The 20824-nt window shown below is 28.8% G+C and overlaps 1 protein-coding gene across 1 annotated transcript; it reads left to right on the top strand.

The window, feature by feature from the left end:
* Positions 1–508: 508 nt before the first annotated feature.
* On the top strand, positions 509–20791 carry LOC139425951 (uncharacterized). Its single transcript, XM_087168680.1, has 5 exons — positions 509–680; positions 11769–11904; positions 15208–15347; positions 16482–16593; positions 19649–20791. Exons 1-5 carry the CDS (start codon positions 638–640, stop codon positions 19839–19841), a joined length of 624 nt encoding a protein of 207 aa, XP_087024806.1. The 5' UTR covers positions 509–637; the 3' UTR covers positions 19842–20791.
* The last annotated feature ends 33 nt before the right edge of the window (positions 20792–20824 follow it).

Below are 20824 nucleotides of genomic sequence, written 5' to 3'. Positions count from 1 at the left end.
TTTCAGTGAATTTAGGACTCTTGTCATTTTCGATCGCAGGTTGATGAGACCAAATATTTTTTTTTAGTGGGACATCGATCGACAGCAACAAAAAAATGTTAACTGAAGCTAGATCAGAATTGTAGGTTAGCTGCTGTTGTGCAGCTCCGTTGTGCTTCACCAGGAATTCTTGGAAGCTCAAAGGCGTGTAGCTGCGAAGGGTTGGCAAATGCAAAGAATGCAGCAGCCAGATAACGGAAATGTCTTGACAAAACAACTCTCTTCGAATTTGCATATCCTCGCCTTCTTTGGTTTCGAAAAGGCCGAGATGTGCCATTCGCACTCTGGTATTTCGCCTCAGGGTCTTACTTAGATATCTAAGTATCATCAACGTTTTTTTGTTACGTTTTGCGTAGAACGTGATCAATCAACGTTGATCAACCAAGGAAATATACTAGAAAGCTGAACAACATAAGTTGTCATTTCCTATTGTTTCGGAATAACTAAAATAGAAGTAGGAAATTTCTTCACATCTTACTACCGCTTTGTAGAGGAAAATGTTTATTACAAAAATGCATCCGGAGCAATTTTTATAATGCGAACAACATCATTTATATCTAAGATAAAAACAACTTCATGAAGATTTTTTTTAGGAACAATGAATTCCATTAGTTTTGATTTTGTTTTAGTCCTCGCTATAGGTGAGTATTATTGCATAAATTTTGAAACCTTTTGTAGTTTAAATTAATCCTGTACTAATGTCATTTATTGTTACTCAAAATGAGGGTCGCGTGTAAATTTCTGTAAAGTGGTGACTTGTTCTTTAATGCATATGTTACATTTTATAATGGGCAAGGATGTGATGTGGACTAAAGATTCATTATTAAGTCACATGAAAAAAACACGTTGAATACGCTGAAAAAAAGGATGCAAAACATAAGTATTATATATATACTAGTGGGCTGCGCCCCCTGCTTGCTAACGCTCGCCAATCCCCAAAAATTGCTACGCAATCTTATATGGTTTGCTTCGAAAACCAAGCTCGCTTCGCTCGCTACTGACTTAGGTGCATTGCAAATGCACAAAATTCTAAGAATTCAAAACAATCATTCAAATCCATATAACAACTTTTTTTTAAAAAAAATTACATCTTTTTAGTAAATACTAAGTCATTAAAATAAATTTGAATTCAAATAAATGACATGTAATTCGTTAAACCTATTAGAAATGTGCTATAGTATAATTCGTGATATAAATCGAAATCGTCAAATAAATTCGTAATATATAAATTCGTGAAAAAAAGCGCTTTCGACAAAGTACTAAAATAGAGATCTATCGACAAAGACTACTAACTTCTGCTTAGCTTAATAGTATGAGATTGCCGAAGCTGATAGGGTGAATTTTGGAAGAGATCATATTTGGTGAGAATGCTCTCTCTGGTTATTTCAGTTTTCGTTTTTAAAGAGCTACATGTTGAGCCACCTCAGCTAGATTTGGCATGTGACATTTTTAGCGGCAATCATTGGTCGATTTTCTAGCGTTGTAATGAGGTTTTTTCTTTTCCGTGTAAGAGAAATATATATATATATGTTACGCTTTGAAAGCCTAAACATTGTAAGTTCGTAGTGTGGCCGGTGTTTCTTGAAAAAGATACAGGAAAGTGCAGGAATCATAATATAATTTTATTAAAGTAAGGGCCAGAGCCCCAGAATGACAACCTTACATGCTGGTGGATAGGTAGAGAATAGCACATTTGACCTTGGAAAGTGGGTTTTTATATCTTTCTGGACAATATATTTAAATGTTAATAGGTCTCAGTAGCGTGGGACTGATCAATTTCCCAAGCTGCTAAAGCCACATCATCACATTTTTTGAGATAATTAGATCAATATTATTACTTTCTTGTGGGAAAGGTTTTTAAACGTTTGCGCGTTGGATAAATGCTCTATTTAAGGATTATATTTAATATATAATTGTTTTAACATTACATAATATTCCCCCCCTCTGAAGAAAGGTCTGATCAATATGCTAGCCTATTGGTCAGAACTTCCCCCTTCACGCGATTTCAAATTAAAATTTATTATTTTTGGTATATTGTCCAATATTATACATTTATAAGTAAAGTATTACAACAATAACATTTATATAAAAGTAACTAAATATTTCTGCATAACTTTGAATAACAATAATTAATAACTTTATAATAATTAATAATGATTATGTACATTTTTCCTTTTCCTGTTGAAAAGAATAAGAAATATCAAAACAACTCTAGAATATCTAAAACAAAATATACCATGACATATATAAAATAAAAATAAATCAAACCACAATTTCACAACTTGTGAAAAGTTCTTTTCTTGAAATAAACTGGATCCATTGTTCGGGCCTAAATTTATTAAGTTATTCATCCATTTCAGAAGAAAAAAAAAGTTTATGTTCTTAATCATCATTGTTTCACTTTCGAAACAATTATTATTCATAAAGTCATTTAAATTCACTTATCATTTACACAGTTTTTCTTACTTTCTCATTAGTAATTATGTATTTTCACAAATATTGTGTAGAATTATTCACAACATATGACATACACTTGAAGAAATCAATACAAATAAAATAATACAAGTAATACAAATAATATAAGCAATCTAGTTTAAAATGTTTACTTTTCCACATAATAATTAAATTCTTCGATAGCATAAAAATTTACATACAAAGTGCATAATAAATCTTTGTTGAAAATGATATGCTTTATTCCAAAATAATAAAAATATAAGCGTTATCCATTGATAACAATTGATAGTCTAAGTTGGGTAAAATATTCCCAACTAGACGGAAAAAAATAGGGTTTTAAGTTTGTTTACTCATGCTTGATCCTTAATTAAGGAGAAAACATCAGTAAAGAAACATTCTATGTGAGGAGTCCCACGGTTCAAAAAACCATTTCTATATATTTCATTTGAAAAAATAAAATTTAGGAAATTTACCTAAATTTTCCGAAGTAACTCTCAACCATCATGTAATAAAAAAATTCAGACATAGATGCATTAAAAAAAAATAACGGGACTCCAAAAATAGGGGCAGAAAATAAAAATGAAAAACATATGAAAATACGAGCATTGAAAAGCTATTGTGAATTTTTTTACATACAATTGAAACTGTTGACTTGGATAAAATTTCCTTAATTTGTTTACATGTACTATTTCTGATTCTTTCTTAGTGAGAAAATTAGGTTTATCAATTTCAAATGACACCTCAGATAATTTCTTTAAAATTTTGTATGGACCAGAATATGGTGAACTTAATTTCCTTGTGTTAGGATAATGGAATTCTTCGTAAATTACTAAATCATTAACTTTAAAATTAGGTTCCAAAAAATGAGTGTCATAACGAATTTTGGTTTTCGTAAAAAACTCTTGGGTATTTTGAACAGCTATTTTTCTTGCTTCATCAACTGGAGGATAAATATTTTGATTTACAAGAGAATCACAAGGTAATTTTCCATACATTAAATAAGCAGGAGGAAATTGAGTTACAGAATGAGGGGTGTAATTATATTCATGCGTTACTTCTTCTAATAACTTTGTCCACGGAATTTTTTTAGAGTTTTCGTTGATTTTACATCTTAACCTAGAGATTATTGTCGCATTTGATTTTTCAACTTTTCCATTTGTTTGCGGATGATGAGCTGAAGTCAATAATTGTTTAACATTATAGTTTCTAAGAAATCTTCTAAATCTAGATGCTGTAAATGCAGCATTACGATCACTTAAAATTTTATCTGGAACTTGAATTTGAAAAATTTGTTTTAAGCAATTTGTATATGTTTCAGTTGTTACACTTTTTGAAGGAAAAGTCCAAAGATATCGAGTAGCATGATCAATAACTAAATGCAAATATTTTTTAGTTGAGTTGTAATAGTTGAGCCCTCCGACAGTATCAATTGATAAAATTTCAAATGGTTGCTCTGTAGGGGGCATACTTTGTAGCAACCCAAATCTTTTTTGGTGAGATTTTTTGTTAATTTGGCAAGTTTCACAACATTTAACATAGTTAGAGATATCAATTATTATATTAGGCCAATAGTAGAAGGGTGAGATTAAATCAATCAATTTTTTAATACCAACATGACCAAATTGAATATGAGTTTTTTCTAATATTTTTGTTCTTAAAGAAAATGGTAATGGTATTACTATTTTATGCAAACCTTTTTTCTTAATCGTTAACAAATCATTAATTGTTATGAATTTAGGATTACTTAAATTTTCATTTAGTTGTGCTTCTTTAATTTCATCATGAGTCACAACTGGATTGTTATCAAATAAACTAAAAAATACAGAATATCTAGAAAGCATATCAGCTTCATGATTATTTTGACCCTTAATATATTTTACTTCACAATCATACATTGATAGTTTTAAAGACCATCTAAAAAGTCTACCTACGCAATGATATGGGCAGTTCAGAAGTTAACTTTACTTTAACAGGTTGAAGTTTTAAGTTGCCAATATCAAAATTATTTTTGGAAAATACATGATCATAACTAGACAAAAGATAATTTAACTTTACCCTATCCTCTTCAGAAGTTACAGGTATTTTATCCTGAAATTCTGAGGGTGGGTTGAGCCTATGCTCATGAATATTTAAACTATTGACATTTCTTTCATCATAAAAATTATTAGTTTCTATATTTCTAGTATTAACACAATCATTTACATTACAAATCACATTTTTAAGATAAATTTTTTGTTTATTGTTGTAAAATATATTAGTATGATATTTATTTTTAGCACTATAATAATTATTAGACTGAGAAAATTTCTCATTTGTAACATCTTTAAATTTTTGAAAAACTCTGATATTTTTAAAATCAATATGTAACTTAAATAATGATATTTCATTAAGACCAAGTATTGCATAATTAAGAGGGGTGTCTATAAAGGCGCATGTTATTACTTTTGTAATGTTTCCTATTTTAACACTTACCTTTTGGAGGTTTCCTTTGATATTTCCTTGAAATTGCGAAATTAAAATCCTAGTAGAGTTCGAATGTTTTTTTGATTGTCGTATAAAATGTTTTGGAATTATAGTGATGTTGGCTCCTGTGTCCAATATAAATAGTAAGTTCTTATTGTTTACTCGCGATGTCACACATAAATAGTCATTTGATGGACAGCTGTTGTTATTGCTGGGCTGCGGAGGCTGGGAATCATGCTGAGGTACTCCATAGCGATTAAAAGAATTCACAAACCTTGGCTGCTGCATTCTGTACTGATTTTGGGGAATCCACTGCCTTGGCTGCTCCATTCTGTACCGATGCTGGGGAATCCACTGACTTGGATGCTCCATTCTGTACACATGCTGGGGAGTAGGTCTATTCTTCAATTTCTATGCATTCATTTACGTAGAAGGTAAATAAGTCTTTTTTCAGGTATTCAGATATGTGATTTATTTTCCAGTTTTCTTCCAAATGCAGAATTTCACATTTTTTATTGAAATACTTGATCCAGTTGGGGAAATTATTTTTATCCTCACACGGAGAAATATTAACGCGTGCTGGAGCGTCCACCTGTTTTTCTTCAGAATCAGACATTCGTTTAATTTTTCTGTTTCTTAATTCCAAAGTCATCAAAATAAAGTTCTTCTCGCTTTAATCACCGATTAGAACTTTATTTTGATGACTTTGGAATTAAGAAACAGAAAAATTAAACGAATGTCTGATTCTGAAGAAAAACAGGTGGACGCTCCAGCACGCGTTAATATTTCTCCGTGTGAGGATAAAAATAATTTCCCCAACTGGATCAAGTATTTCAATAAAAAATGTGAAATTCTGCATTTGGAAGAAAACTGGAAAATAAATCACATATCTGAATACCTGAAAAAAGACTTATTTACCTTCTACGTAAATGAATGCATAGAAATTGAAGAATAGACCTACTCCCCAGCATGTGTACAGAATGGAGCATCCAAGTCAGTGGATTCCCCAGCATCGGTACAGAATGGAGCAGCCAAGGCAGTGGATTCCCCAAAATCAGTACAGAATGCAGCAGCCAAGGTTTGTGAATTCTTTTAATCGCTATGGAGTACCTCAGCATGATTCCCAGCCTCCGCAGCCCAGCAATAACAACAGCTGTCCATCAAATGACTATTTATGTGTGACATCGCGAGTAAACAATAAGAACTTACTATTTATATTGGACACAGGAGCCAACATCACTATAATTCCAAAACATTTTATACGACAATCAAAAAAACATTCGAACTCTACTAGGATTTTAATTTCGCAATTTCAAGGAAATATCAAAGGAAACCTCCAAAAGGTAAGTGTTAAAATAGGAAACATTACAAAAGTAATAACATGCGCCTTTATAGACACCCCTCTTAATTATGCAATACTTGGTCTTAATGAAATATCATTATTTAAGTTACATATTGATTTTAAAAATATCAGAGTTTTTCAAAAATTTAAAGATGTTACAAATGAGAAATTTTCTCAGTCTAATAATTATTATAGTGCTAAAAATAAATATCATACTAATATATTTTACAACAATAAACAAAAAATTTATCTTAAAAATGTGATTTGTAATGTAAATGATTGTGTTAATACTAGAAATATAGAAACTAATAATTTTTATGATGAAAGAAATGTCAATAGTTTAAATATTCATGAGCATAGGCTCAACCCACCCTCAGAATTTCAGGATAAAATACCTGTAACTTCTGAAGAGGATAGGGTAAAGTTAAATTATCTTTTGTCTAGTTATGATCATGTATTTTCCAAAAATAATTTTGATATTGGCAACTTAAAACTTCAACCTGTTAAAGTAAAGTTAACTTCTGAACTGCCCATATCATTGCGTCCATATCGAGCATCTGTTAAAGATAATGCAGAAATTAAAAATCAAATAGATAATTTATTACAAGCTAACATAATTAAACCCTCCTATAGTCCATACTCCTCCCCAGTTACGCTTGTTTACAAAAAAGATGAAGGTAATAAAACCAGATTGTGTGTAGATTTTAGAAAGCTTAATCAGATAACCAAAACTGACTCTGAACCTGTACCTAGAATTGATGATTTAATTGATAAATTGTCTAATGCTAAATATTTTTCAACTATAGATTTAAAATGTGGTTACTGGAATTTAACAATAGATCCAAATGATACTGAAAAATTAGCATTTACAACCAATTTTGGCCTTTATGAATTTTTACGTTTACCGTTTGATTGGAAAAATTCACCTGCTATTTTTCAAAGAGCTATTCGTCAAATTTTACAGAAACATTGTAAGTTCGTAGTGTGGCCGGTGTTTCTTGAAAAAGATACAGGAAAGTGCAGGAATCATAATATAATTTTATTAAAGTAAGGGCCAGAGCCCCAGAATGACAACCTTACATGCTGGTGGATAGGTAGAGAATAGCACATTTGACCTTGGAAAGAGGGTTTTTATATCTTTCTGGACAATATATTTAAATGTTAATAGGTCTCAGTAGCGTGGGACTGATCAATTTCCCAAGCTGCTAAAGCCACATCATCACATTTTTTGAGATAATTAGATCAATATTATTACTTTCTTGTGGGAAAGGTTTTTAAACGTTTGCGCGTTGGATAAATGCTCTATTTAAGGATTATATTTAATATATAATTGTTTTAACATTACATAATATATATATATATATATATATATATATATATATATATATATATATATATATATATATATATATATATATATATATATATATATATATATATATATATATATATATATATATATATATATATATATATATATATATATATATATATATATATATATATATATATATATATATATATATATATATATATATATATATATATATATATATATATATATATATAAACCGGTAGACTTGTAGACTTTTTTTAGATTCATAAGACTGAGGTAATAATTTAGTTATTTGATTTTGAAAATATTTACAAGAAATGATTTTAGGTAGGTCAAAGAGACTAAAAATAAAATAAAATTGGGAATAAAAAAAAAGCTGCATCACCTTAAAAAAGCTTAAAAATTTTTTTTTGGAAACTTTACCCTTTTTATCGACCCTTATTATTACTTTTGTAATAATCATTCCAAACCCATCTAACTGAATAAATGTATTTAATTAACTAAATTAATTTAAAGCAAGATGTTGAAATTAAAATATATTGAAGAATTTATTCTCTTAAAAGCATTATAGAAAGTAAAGAAACACAACGCAAGTAAAAAAAAAAACGCGGAAATATACAAGTACATTGCAAGTCTAGTACATTTTAGCTCTCAAAATAAAAAAAAATAAATGATGTATTAATAATGAATAATTCTATATAATCACTACTTTATATTTAAATTGTGTTCGTATTTGCTTTCATTTATTTGGTAGAAAGTTTCAAAGGCATGAACTTGGAATTTAGAATGAATAAAATAGATAAAAAAACGGAATTTATAAGATGTTTTAAGGAAAAGAAGACCATGCAAAAAGTTCGTTCATATCGTAAATAAAAGAATTCTAATACCAAAATGTGATAAATTAACTTACCTTATAAAGTGTAAAGTTTAAAAGGTATTATATAAGGTATAAAGTTTTCCTTTAACACATTTTGCTGTACAAGTACATGCAATACAGTAAATCAGCATATTTTGAGATTTTTGACTTTAAAACACCCGAAAGGATTTTCTTCCATTGAAATAACAAGAAGAAATTGAAGAGAGAAAAATTCTCTTTCGGGTCACCCTCTATTCACGTAGTTTCCTTCTGAGAACAAAAATTACCTTAATTTGCATATTCTAATTAAAGTACAGCTCTATTGGATCAATCCTTGCTCGTTTCACTCTTAAATTCCCGTAATTTTTTCGCAATCCTTTTTGTTTCCTGATAAATATATTATTGCAACAAAATTTAAAATTATTGAATTAAAAGATCCTGAAAGTTTCTACTGTATTGACACAGATTTAGTTTCAGAGAATTTTCCTTACGTATTAGAATAAAATTCGAACCTAATAATCTTGCTCGGATGCCACTGTAACTTCATCCACTTACAGTCGGACCTTTATTTAACGAAGTTGCTAAATCCCGATAATAAGTTCGTTACATCGAAAGTTCCCTATAAGTTCGAAAATTTACTTAAACGACAGAAAACAGGTTTTAAATTCATAAACACTAGACATTATTAAAATAGCAATGGATAAACCTTCATCTTGTAAACTATTATCTACTATTTATTTTATAAATCTTAGACATAAAAGAAATCTGCATGGAAAGCAAGAATAGAGCAAAACAGTATCCAGTGTTACACTATCATGTTGCATACATTTTCAACTAAAAAAAGTTACGTTTATGTACAAAATTATAACTGCATTTATTTGCTGTATAAAATTATAACTGAAAATCACTTTTAAACATACATTACCACATGCGTTCTTAAGTTTTATTGCTACTAATAGAATCCGTTAATTTTGCTTGAGTGTTTCGTTTGAAATGCAAACAAAAAAGTTAAGTGGCTTCATTCCCCTGTTCGAGGGCATTTCCCCTGTAAAATGCGTTACCAAGTTTGAAATGTACTGAAATATTTTGGGAATTTGGATCTCAAAGAAAAGTTCGTTAAATGGAAAATTTACTTCGCTATTTGAAAGTTATTTTACGAAGAAATTTCCAAAATGTTCTTGGTTCCTCTAAAAAATTCGCAAAATAGAGAAATTCTCAAAAGGGAAGTTCGCTAAATAGAAGTCAGACTGTATTTGATTTTTAAATTCTTATTAAATTTTTGGTTACAATGCAAACTAGTTAAATGCTTTTCGCTTCAAATAAAGTTTAGCAATTACGTAAAAATTGCTTGTGAGTTTTAAATAGCTATTCAGTGTTTATTATTTTCATTGCATTTGTTAACTGAACACAATTTTACTCAAAATTTATTATAAAACTAAGTATAGTTTATAATAAATTTGAAAGTTAGATAGCATTAAGTAATTTCGAAACTGCAACTAAATGCAGGGTGTCCCTTAAATAGCTGACCCATTTTGAACGTAAATAAAAAATACGGTTTGAAATAAAAGTGCAATGCTTGCTGTATTGTTATTAGAAAAGCAATACATTTTAAAAATAGTTCCAAATTTCTCCGCTTGTTGGCACCGGTGGTTGAAAAACTAACTAATAATACTTTCAATATATAGCCGCCCTGTGCAGCAATAAATTGCCGTAGTCTCAATACAAAATTTGCGTAATACGTGTGGCAATGTCTGAAATGGGCTCACATGCATTACAAATGTAGTGTTCAATGTCCTCGAGAGTTTGGGGCTTTTGTTGGTAAGTTTTGTTGTAAGTTGATAAGTAGAGTTTTGTTTATTTTGTTTTGCAAAAGTTCCCACAGAAAGGAATCACAAGAATTCAACTCCGGCAAATATGAAGGCAAGTCCATGTTTTTTCTTGTACAGTTCACTAAGTTTAGAGCAATGACATGATCATCAAAATGTTTCTCCAAGAAATCAAATTTTACAATTTTATGATTGGGTCTGGGACCATATAGAATAAGCCATGATGAACCGAATCCAACAAGGCATGGTGTATGGCTACAAAGTCATACAGAACATCAGTATATTGCGTTGCAGTTATTGTATGGCATAGGAAAAATGGTCCATTAATTTTTTTCGTGGATAGAGCGGCCCATACCGTGACTTTTGGCGAATGTAATAATGATTGGGCGGAAATATGGAGATTTCCCATTCACCCAAATTGCTAATATTGTTTATTCACAAAGTCGTCGATGACTAAAATAGGGTTCGTCGGAAAACCAAACAGATCCCGTGTCAATTTCGCTACCATCAATCTTTTGAAGAAAAACAAATTATTTGAGAAGTCAATTTTTGATTGGCGGTGCAAATGCTGAAGGGAAGATGAGCCTGATCTTGAATGGATACCAATACCAGTGTTAAATCTTTTTTATGATTTTATCCGTCGAAGACTTTCGTAGTGTATACTCAGTTGCAATTTTAAAGACAGACGACTGAGACCGCCCTTGGAGTACCTCTTGGACTGTCTGGACATTATTGTCAGTGATTTATGTATGCGGTTGTCGTAGGTTTCCTTCACGATCGTTTTCACGTTTCCAGTCTGTTCAAATCTTGTAAAAAATTATTTTAATTGTGTGCTTCGCTGATGCTTCAGTCACATTAAATTTCTGTTGGAAACTGAATTGGATTTGACTTAAAACTAATCGTCGTTCTGTCTATATCCCTACGGCAGATTTCCAACAGATACACCTAGTGGCGAAATTTGAAACTATTTTTAACACTGTATTTTTAAAGCTTAATTGCTTTTCTTATAACAATGCAGCAAGTGGAGAATTTTTTATTATTATCTCAAACCTTGTTTTTTAAAAATGTTTTTTTATTTTTTTAACGTTTAAAATGGACAATTACGCTCATTAAGTGGGGAAGTGGACATATTCTTACAGCTGCGCTTTAGCAACTTTTACTTTGAAGATAAGCTGATTCTCAACACCCTGAAGATTGTTGAGTCCCTAATTATCGCTATCAAGAAGTTTTATCTTAATGCATAAAAATTCTATCATTAGTAAAAAGTTATCCAGATTGATCAAAATACTGTTTTATATAATTGATTGCTGTGCATACTGTCTTAAAATTTACACATTATATATATATATATATATATATATATATATATATATATATATATATATATATATATATATATATATATGATCTCTATTGTTTGAAATATAAAATTTGATTTTTTTCAATTACTAGCGTTATTTTATCAGTCCATTAGTGAACACTGCAATGAAGATGAAGTAAATAGTTGTCTTAACGCTATGCAAACATTATTGGATGAACAGTTATTATTTATGCAGAAAAATGAGAGTGATATGAGTGATCATTGCGGGTAAGAATTGTTTTAAAAAATTATTCATATAATTTATTTTTCTAAAACGAAATTATTGAATTTTTTTTTTAGCAAAAATTGAATTAAGGGGGAGTGCTAGTTTTTTGCATTTATATGTAAGTATTTAACAGCATTTATTTTGTCACATGGTGTATTGAAACATATAAATGCATAAATAGGTTTTCTTTGTTCTCCATCTGTGTGTTCTGCCTTGTATGTTATAAATAGTAAATTATACAAAATTCCTAAAAACTTCAACTGTAGCTCTGTAATTTTCAGCTCTTATCAAATGGTATAAGTTTTTAAAGTGGGTCCTCTCTTAATTAATCGAAAAATGTGCATACTATTACGAAATCACATAAACCCATTATAGTCTCGCATATATATATATATATATATATATATATATATATATATATATATATATATATATATATATATATATATATATATATATATATATATATATATACATATATATATACATATATATATATATATATATATATATATATATATATATATATATATATATATATATATATATATATATATATATATATATATATATATATATATATATATATATATATATATATATATATATATATATATATATATATATATATATAAACGTTAAGCCGATTGTGACTGCCCATTCGTTCCAACAGTCTCTTATTAAGGGGGTTCGGTACCTCCTATGTTGACAATGTTAAAATGGCATATTTCGATGTACCTTTTTAAAAAAAGTATCGTAGTTAGAGCTTTGAAATTTTTTTTGTGTATGTAATAGATATTCTAGATTATACTGAAGTGAACTTTTTTTAATTTAGTGAATTAAAAGAAATTAAAAAAAAAATAAATTACACAGCATGTCAGAAAATTTTAAAAGCTTCACATTTTCATTCGAAAATTTTGAATTAAAAAAAAATATTAAGTTTCTCTTAAAAAACTGCTCACTTCAGCACAAACTACAGTACTAAAGGAACTTTTTAAATCAAATATCAAAGTGTTGTGATCAATAGATTTCAAGAAAAGGTACATCGAAGCAAAAAAAACATAGTTTTGAGTCATTTGCATTTAAAGCGTAAATATTAGACTAACAGCAATATTTAAAATTTAAATTCAAAAATCAAATTGTTTCTAAGTTATAAATCTCGTACTGCTTACATTTCAAACAAATTACTCTTAAATGTTTCTTTTATTTGATTGAAAAATAGGTTTTTATACTATACTCTCCTCACTTCTCGAGCGAATAAAAAGCCCTTAAAATGATCAAACTGAATGCGATAATTATAAAATTGTATAATTCATAAATCACCCATAAATTTTATTCATGAAAATTGAATATTCAAGTCTTTACCAAGATGTTTTGTTTAAATTTAAATGAGTTAAAAGTATTTTTGTCAAAAAAATAACTATATTACAAAAAAAATCTAAGAAAATGCATATTTCAAGATAAACATTCTAAACACAGAAATAATTAACAAAGAACTGTAAATAAGAATTTACATCAAAATTAGAAATATTATGTAAAGAACATTTAAACAAAAAATCAAAATGATGTAACTAGAAATTAGGGAGAAAAAAAAATCCGGTCCAAGGTAAATTCGAATAATGTAAACGAAATTCCTAATCTATGCCGGTAATGTCAGCTTCAAAACAATCCTGGTCCATAAGCAATGTTTTTTTTGCATTTCAGTACTTTATTTTCTTCTCTTTTACGTAGGTAAACAAAAGCGTAATGAAGAATAAAAAAAAACGTAAAAATAATGACCTAATAACAGTATAATAAAAGAACAAAACAAAAATAGACTTAACAAATCAAACTAATGTAAATCTCAGTTTTATATTCAAAATTCTCGAAAATCGCATGGAAATAAAGAACAAACAAATAATCCAGTTAAAGTTACAATCAACTAAAGATATTGTAAAGTTGAAATTATAAAAAATTTTTTAATGACTTGGTAATAGCACATGCAAAAAATAATGGACATTATAATGTTTAAGAAATCGTCTGTCAAAAGTGAGCGTGGCATGGGTGTTTTCGGTTTGTTCACATTTTTTAAATTAAGTTTAAGTGCACTTCTACGTGGATTTCAAACAAAAGCAATATATCGTTAGAAAGCTAATAGTTTCTAGTTTAATTATTGATCAAAATCTCAAATTCGATTTTTTGAAGGTTTTTAGGTACTGAACCCCTTAAAAACACTTCTAAAAATGTATCATAAGCTAACAGAGGTTTATTTAAACTTAAATTCATTATAAAATTTTTTTAAATCACCTTCGTTTTCTTTATCTTATATCTTCTTCATTTTATTTTATATCTGCCGCATCAAATGATTTTTTACGTAACCGTATTTCATTTCGATCCTTGTTTGAAAGTATTGTATTGCAATGTCTAGGAAAAAAAGCTGTTAAGCTGGGGAAAGTTTTTACAGAAAAAATAATTGATATTCAGCAAATATTTCAGAAAACGCAATAGTAAGAACATTATTTCCTTGAAATTTCCCATAGTTTCAGATTTGCATTAATTTTTGATATTTCACATTGCCTCTCAAAATTTTATGAATTTTCCTATTCTTTCTAAATGCAAGTATATTTCTGAATTTCTTTTTAGTGTCTAAAAATAAGAAAAACTGTTATTCTGGTGTGTTTTTATTTTTCTGCTTTCCATCTACAAGCTATTTCAAATGATGGTACACTGTAAAAAATCCAATGTCCGGGAAAAAAGTATCGGCACTCCATCTTGAATGCCGGTACTTTTTTCCGAAATTCATTTTTATCGGAACATGTTACGGAGCAAAACATTTGATATACCGTAATTTTTGCAGTAATGATTGCTGTAAAATCAGTGAATCACTCTAATTATATAGGAAATTTTACAGCGGCCTAGGCCTATAGGCCCATTCGCCGAATGCAGTGGAACAACAATTTTTAATTTGACAGCAATTATATAGAAATAAAATGTTAAAAATTTTACAGTAACAGCGATGGCAACAAGCCGTGAAAACATTGAAACACATCAGAAAGAAGGTCAACGGACCCTTAAAATTTAACATATCGTTCAACAATTTAACATAAAAACAAATTAAAACAATATTGATCGTGCTTGGTGTTGTACCGTTCAGTATCAGTTTAATTATATAAATATCTCTGTAAAAATTACAGTAAAGTGAATTTTGCGGATGATGCACTCAAAGCGCAGATACTTTAAACCGTAATTTTTATCCGTAATTTTATACAATGTAGAACGACTAAGCGAAAGCAAAATTTGATATATCACTCTCCATAAAATCACAGGAAAGTTGAAGAAGATGGCAAATGCCTACAGGATGCTACTGCTGCTTGCAGGAAGGAACATCCTGTAATAGCTGCTTCAACTGCAAGTTTGTTCAACTATCTCCATATGGTATGCCAACCAGGAACGGAGGAACAATGGCGTAAGTTATAAATATTGATAGAATTGTGGTTCAAATATATAAAATTATATTCCGCTTGAAGAATATTTTGGCAAATTAATACTTAGAAATTATTTAATTCGGAAGTTCCTATATAATTCAAAATTTGTAATTATTGATAGCACTGAAATGGATTATTATCTATAAAGTTTTGCAATTTAAAAAATTTAAAAATGATTAAAATTATTTGATACTTATACCGTACTAAAATCAAAACTTTTTTTTAAGGATTTCAATTGAGAGAAGTGTAATTTAGCAGTTGTTTTCATCGTTTAGCTGATTTTTTTCTGAATATTGGTTTAACAAATATTCTACAAGCAAATCATGTTAACACTATGATTTAAATTTTCACGTTTTCAAAATCGTCATGGTGAGCAAATCTAATCTATACCCTGCTTCTATTAAATCTTGTATGAAACTATATCTTCCCCATAAAAATACAGACTTGTAGTAGTCAAAATAAACTAAATGGGCGAAATTAACCTCCCCTCTTTTTCATTTTCAAGCTTTTGAGTTGTTTCATAGTTAGAAAAATCATGTTGAATTGAGTGGTATAAATTTAATAATTTTGAGGCATTCAAAACCTAATGCGGGTAAATCATGCTTATTCCACGAATAAATTCATTTCGGTCAATGCTATTTTTTAAAAATTATTGATTATGAGATTATTTTGTTAGTCAGAAAATTGTTTGCAAATTAAGTGCGTCAAAATTTGTTAAATTGATTGAAAACTAAACAAGTCGTAATTGGTGATCAAGTATAAGCAAACAGTCAGTGACTAAATAGTCACATCATTTTCACCTTTGAGACAAGAAATTATAAATCTGCCTAACCATTCGCTTGTAAATTTTTTTCTATATTGACATAATTATATATATATATATATATATATATATATATATATATATATATATATATATATATATATATATATATATATATATATATATATATATATATATATATATATATATATATATATATATATATATATATATATATATAGATAGAGATATGTCCGAGTTTATGGTGGCACCTATGAATAATGTATATAAATAGATAATAACCATGTATGATACTATAATAGAGTAATTCAATATTTAATTCCCATCACAGTGTATCTGGAAATTCGTCCTTGTTTAGAAAAGCATGCATCACTCTTAGAAAATTGTGGGCGAGGAGATGATCATAAGCATATTAAAGACCGTGACTTGAAAATTGCATGCAAGTAAGTAATAATTATATCCATTTGCCTTTCATAAAATTTTTAAGAGAACTAGAACTCGGTTAATTTTAACTATTTGAATATTAATTCCCCGGATAATTCGTACCGAAAATGTGAATTTGTATTGCCCAAAAGTGAGTTTTCTAAATCAAGCGAGTATAAGTTTCGATACAGTGTCAGAGGAGTTTGAACAAGCCTATAAGTCTCTGCATATTGCGGGAATAAGACTCGCGATATAACAGATTTTGTAACGATAAGTTGATAAAATTATTTGTTAGAAATTACGAAACGTTTAAATGCACAACGGAAAAGCAATTACTCTAATTCCAGATAATATGTCATTGTGTCTCGATTAGGGTTCAAAATCACATGTTCAAAAGATCTTGAGCTATATTGGCCATACTTGTCAAAGCTTGAACTCATGCAAGCTTTTTGATTAGATTGAAAGGGGCTCTTTGGATTTCAAATGAGAGGTAATGAATTTGTGTTTAAATAGTTTAAACTTATTTGTTTCAAAACAAGCTTGTTTAAACGAACTTTCAATTAAATGTATTGAAAGAATAACAGTACCGTAAACCGGGGCGAGTCTACCCATTTTTTCAGTTTGTCAACTTTCAAGTGGTCAAACTTTTGTAAATATTAAAGAAAAAAGGCTTTTAATAGGTGTTTCGGAATCGCTATTTATCCCTCTTTAAAGCTGTGAAATCGATTTTAGAAAATATATACAGTTACGCTGTTGCTGTATATTTTTATAGAACTGCTGACAAATCTCTCGTATGGGGCGAGTCTACCCATTCTACTAAAATGAATGTTAACATTGTAAATAATCAAATTTTACTATTAAATTGTTATTTTAGATACTATATAGGATATTTATGAAGTAAAATTCATAACTTTATTACATATTCAATTTTTTTATTCATAAAATAACACAAATTGAGTATTTGATCGATTATCACATTTTGATCACAGTTTTGTTTTTATAATCATTAACATTATAAAATAACATTTTCTTCTGATTATTGTTGATAAAAATAAATTAAAATTAATATAAATTTACAATTAAATAATTAATAAATAATAATAATTAAAGATTATTAACAAAATCGAAATTCAAACATTGGGAATCACGAAAAATCCTTTCCCATTCTTTTGGGAGGTAATAATAATTTATAAATAATAATTTATTTAACTTGCATTAAATAAAAAAAGTTAATTTTGTAACATAAAAATTTAAAAAATAGGTAAAATAAACATATTTTATATTTACATTTATATTTAACCTATAAATTTTCTTATTAATGATAAATTTATCAATGCAGAATTAAAATAATATACTCAAATTCATTTAAAATGACTTCATTTTAATATAAACAAAGTTCTAAATTATATTATTATGCTTTATTAAAACTAAATACGAATGGGTAGACTCGCCCCGCGAATTCTGGCTTTTTGTTTACAACAGCAAAACTTACATTCTTTTCGGTTTTTTTCATATAAAATTAATGTAATCTCAGTCTTAGATAAGTTTATCACTTAACCAAAGTGAAAATAGTAATAATAATAATATACTTACGGAGCACTAACTAAAAGTTTGCTGATTTTCAATACAAATCTCTCAAAAGACGTTTGAACAGGTTAGTTAAAAAGACACCAAATAAATAAAAACGGATCAAACTACCACAGAGCCATCTTCCTTAGAGTCTGAACTAAGTCCTCCGTCGGTAAAAAAAATTTATTTGCAATTTAAAATAGTGAAAATTAAATAAAACTAAAATGGGTAGACTCGCCCCTGGATGGGTAGACTCGCCCCGGTTTACGGTAGTTCATTTGTTTCAATTTAAGGATTTTACTATAAATAATTGTATAACTGAAATGCAGTATCCGACTTTTCTTTAACGCTGCTTCGCACAAACTACGCATAAGACCTGCCTAAGATTTATTTTCAAAAAAGGAATTCTTGTTTCTTAATGTAAAAACAATCCATGTGCAAATTTTAAAATATTTGAACTTAATTTTTAAATATGTAGAATCTTAAAATATTCTGCAATATAATAAGTGCCTTAATATAATATGTACTTAAACAACATTGATTTGAGAAAAGAAATATTTTGTAAACCAGTGGGCTGCGCCCCCTGCTCGCTGACGCTCGCCAACCCCCGAAAATTGCTACGCAATCTTGTATGGTTTGCTTCGCAAACCAAGCTCGCGTCGCTCTCTACTAACTTAGGTACATTGCAAATGCACGAAATTCTAAGAATTAAAAACAATCATTCAAATCCATATAACAACTTTTTTTTCTTTAAAAAAATGACATCTTTTTAGTAAATACTAAGTCATTAAAATAAATTTGAAATCAACAGCTAAATCTTGAATGACTGCACGTCGTCTACGCATTCTTTCACCACTACGTCTTTCACAGCTGTCATCAATGCTCTCTTCCAATCTTCGAGCACGCTTCGTTTGATTGTACTTCAAAAGCGCAACAGCATGACTGAAGCTCATTTTTCAATGAATAACTAATAACAATAATTAAACAAATAAATTCGTGATATAAATCAAAAATCGTCAAATAAATTCGTTTTATATAAACTCATGAAAAAAGCGCTTTCGACAAAATACTAAAATAGAGATCTATCGACAAAGACTACTCACTTCTGTCTAGCTTAATAGTATGAGATTGCCACAGCTGATAAGGTGAATTTCGGAAGAGATCACATTTGGTGAGAATGCTCTCTCTGGTTATTTCAGTTTCCGTTTTTAAAAGCACTATATGTTGAGCCACCTGAGCTAGATTTGGCATGTGACATTTTTAGTGGCAGTCATTCGTCGATTTTCTAGCGTTGCCTTTCGGGGAGTTGTAATGAGGCTTTTTTTTGTCGCCGTGTAAGAGAAATATGTATATAGATTGAGATAAAGATAAAATTTTCTTGCAGATAAATGTTCGAAACTATTTTGACGGATTACATATCTAACACTGAGGGTAGTTTTTCTTGCATTAAACTACAGATCAAGAAATACAATTTAGACTAAATTTGGTTCTTATTTTTCTTTCTAGGGAAATGAATAGTGCACTTTGTGTCGCTGATATTAGTAGAAAATCCTGTGATAAAGTAGGAGAGACATTTGCCAAATCAATGGAATATAGTATAAAAGATACATACCAAGATGTCTGCAGTGGAGTTTGTACAAGAGTCTTTAACGTGTGGTTAATAATGGTGGCTTCCATAATTGGATATTTGAAAAAATAAGTTTGTGATTACTGCATGTTCCTAAGGAACGTATTCAAAGATGCTTTTAATTGATTTGCAGAATTTGTTTTGAATATAGAAGACTTGTCGATATTGAAACATTAGTGCATGAATAAAAATGCTGGCAAATTTACCATAATTTCATTTCTGTTAAAAAAACTCCCATAATTTTGGTTAATAAAAACTAAAATATATGATATTTAAGCTATACATTCGGAAATTTTTCAATTCATATGGTAATGGTTTACAAGAAATTCCGGTTATCAAAATTATTGCTCTTATTACTACACGTTTAGTAAAAGATATAAACCTAAAAGTAAATTTAGACGAATAAATTATTTTTGTGTCATGATCTAACGCATCATGATAAAATCACCAAATCTTATCATATTTACCGAATTTTATAAAACCATATTTTATTGTTAATTTTACCATAATCATAACCGATGCGCTTTGTTAAAAATTACTGAGTTTTTCGGTATTTACTAGAGCCAAAAACATGGCAAATTTTACAACTGGTATTCTGTACTGTATGGTATTTTGGTATTCTGGACATACTTTTTTCCTCAGTGGGTATGTAGAGTTATGGATTCATATCTTTTGCTCTTTTAAAAGCACCTTTGCAAAAAGGAGCACCTTAATTATTTCTTAAAATAAGGATTGAATTTTAATGTATTAAGATGTAATCTAGTTTGTTCAGACGGTATTACAATTTGAAAAATCAGATACAATATCATATTTCAAAATGAACATACTCTTTTTTTTTTCGCTATTTAATTTGGACTTATGATCCCCTGAATGGAGAAGTGAGGAACCACAATCTGGAAAGCGTAGTCCCAATAGTTTGTCACGTAAACTGTCGACATTTTGGATACATTTATGTTAATTTCCTTATTCGCCATATATCGCTGTAAGTCTGGAATTATTTAAGTGAATAAAAAAATTGCTTTTAATTGTAAGACTTGTTTGTCCGAATATAGCTT

This window comes from Parasteatoda tepidariorum, chromosome 7, assembly GCF_982258835.1.
Source record: "Parasteatoda tepidariorum strain Cologne lab strain chromosome 7, Ptep-v5.0, whole genome shotgun sequence".
Lineage (NCBI taxonomy): Eukaryota > Metazoa > Arthropoda > Arachnida > Araneae > Theridiidae > Parasteatoda > Parasteatoda tepidariorum.
The sequence above is the reverse complement of the archived record's forward strand: the minus strand, read 5'-3'. Positions and strand labels throughout refer to the sequence as shown.

Bases quoted from the DNA above. Each gene is read 5' to 3' on its own strand.
- LOC139425951 (XM_087168680.1), top strand. From the start codon at position 638: ATGAATTCCATTAGTTTTGATTTTGTTTTAGTCCTCGCTATAG. The intron at 681-11,768 runs GTGAGTATTATT...TTCAATTACTAG, and splicing joins TGTTTTAGTCCTCGCTATAG to CGTTATTTTATCAGTCCATT. The intron at 11,905-15,207 runs GTAAGAATTGTT...ATAAAATCACAG, and splicing joins GATATGAGTGATCATTGCGG to GAAAGTTGAAGAAGATGGCA.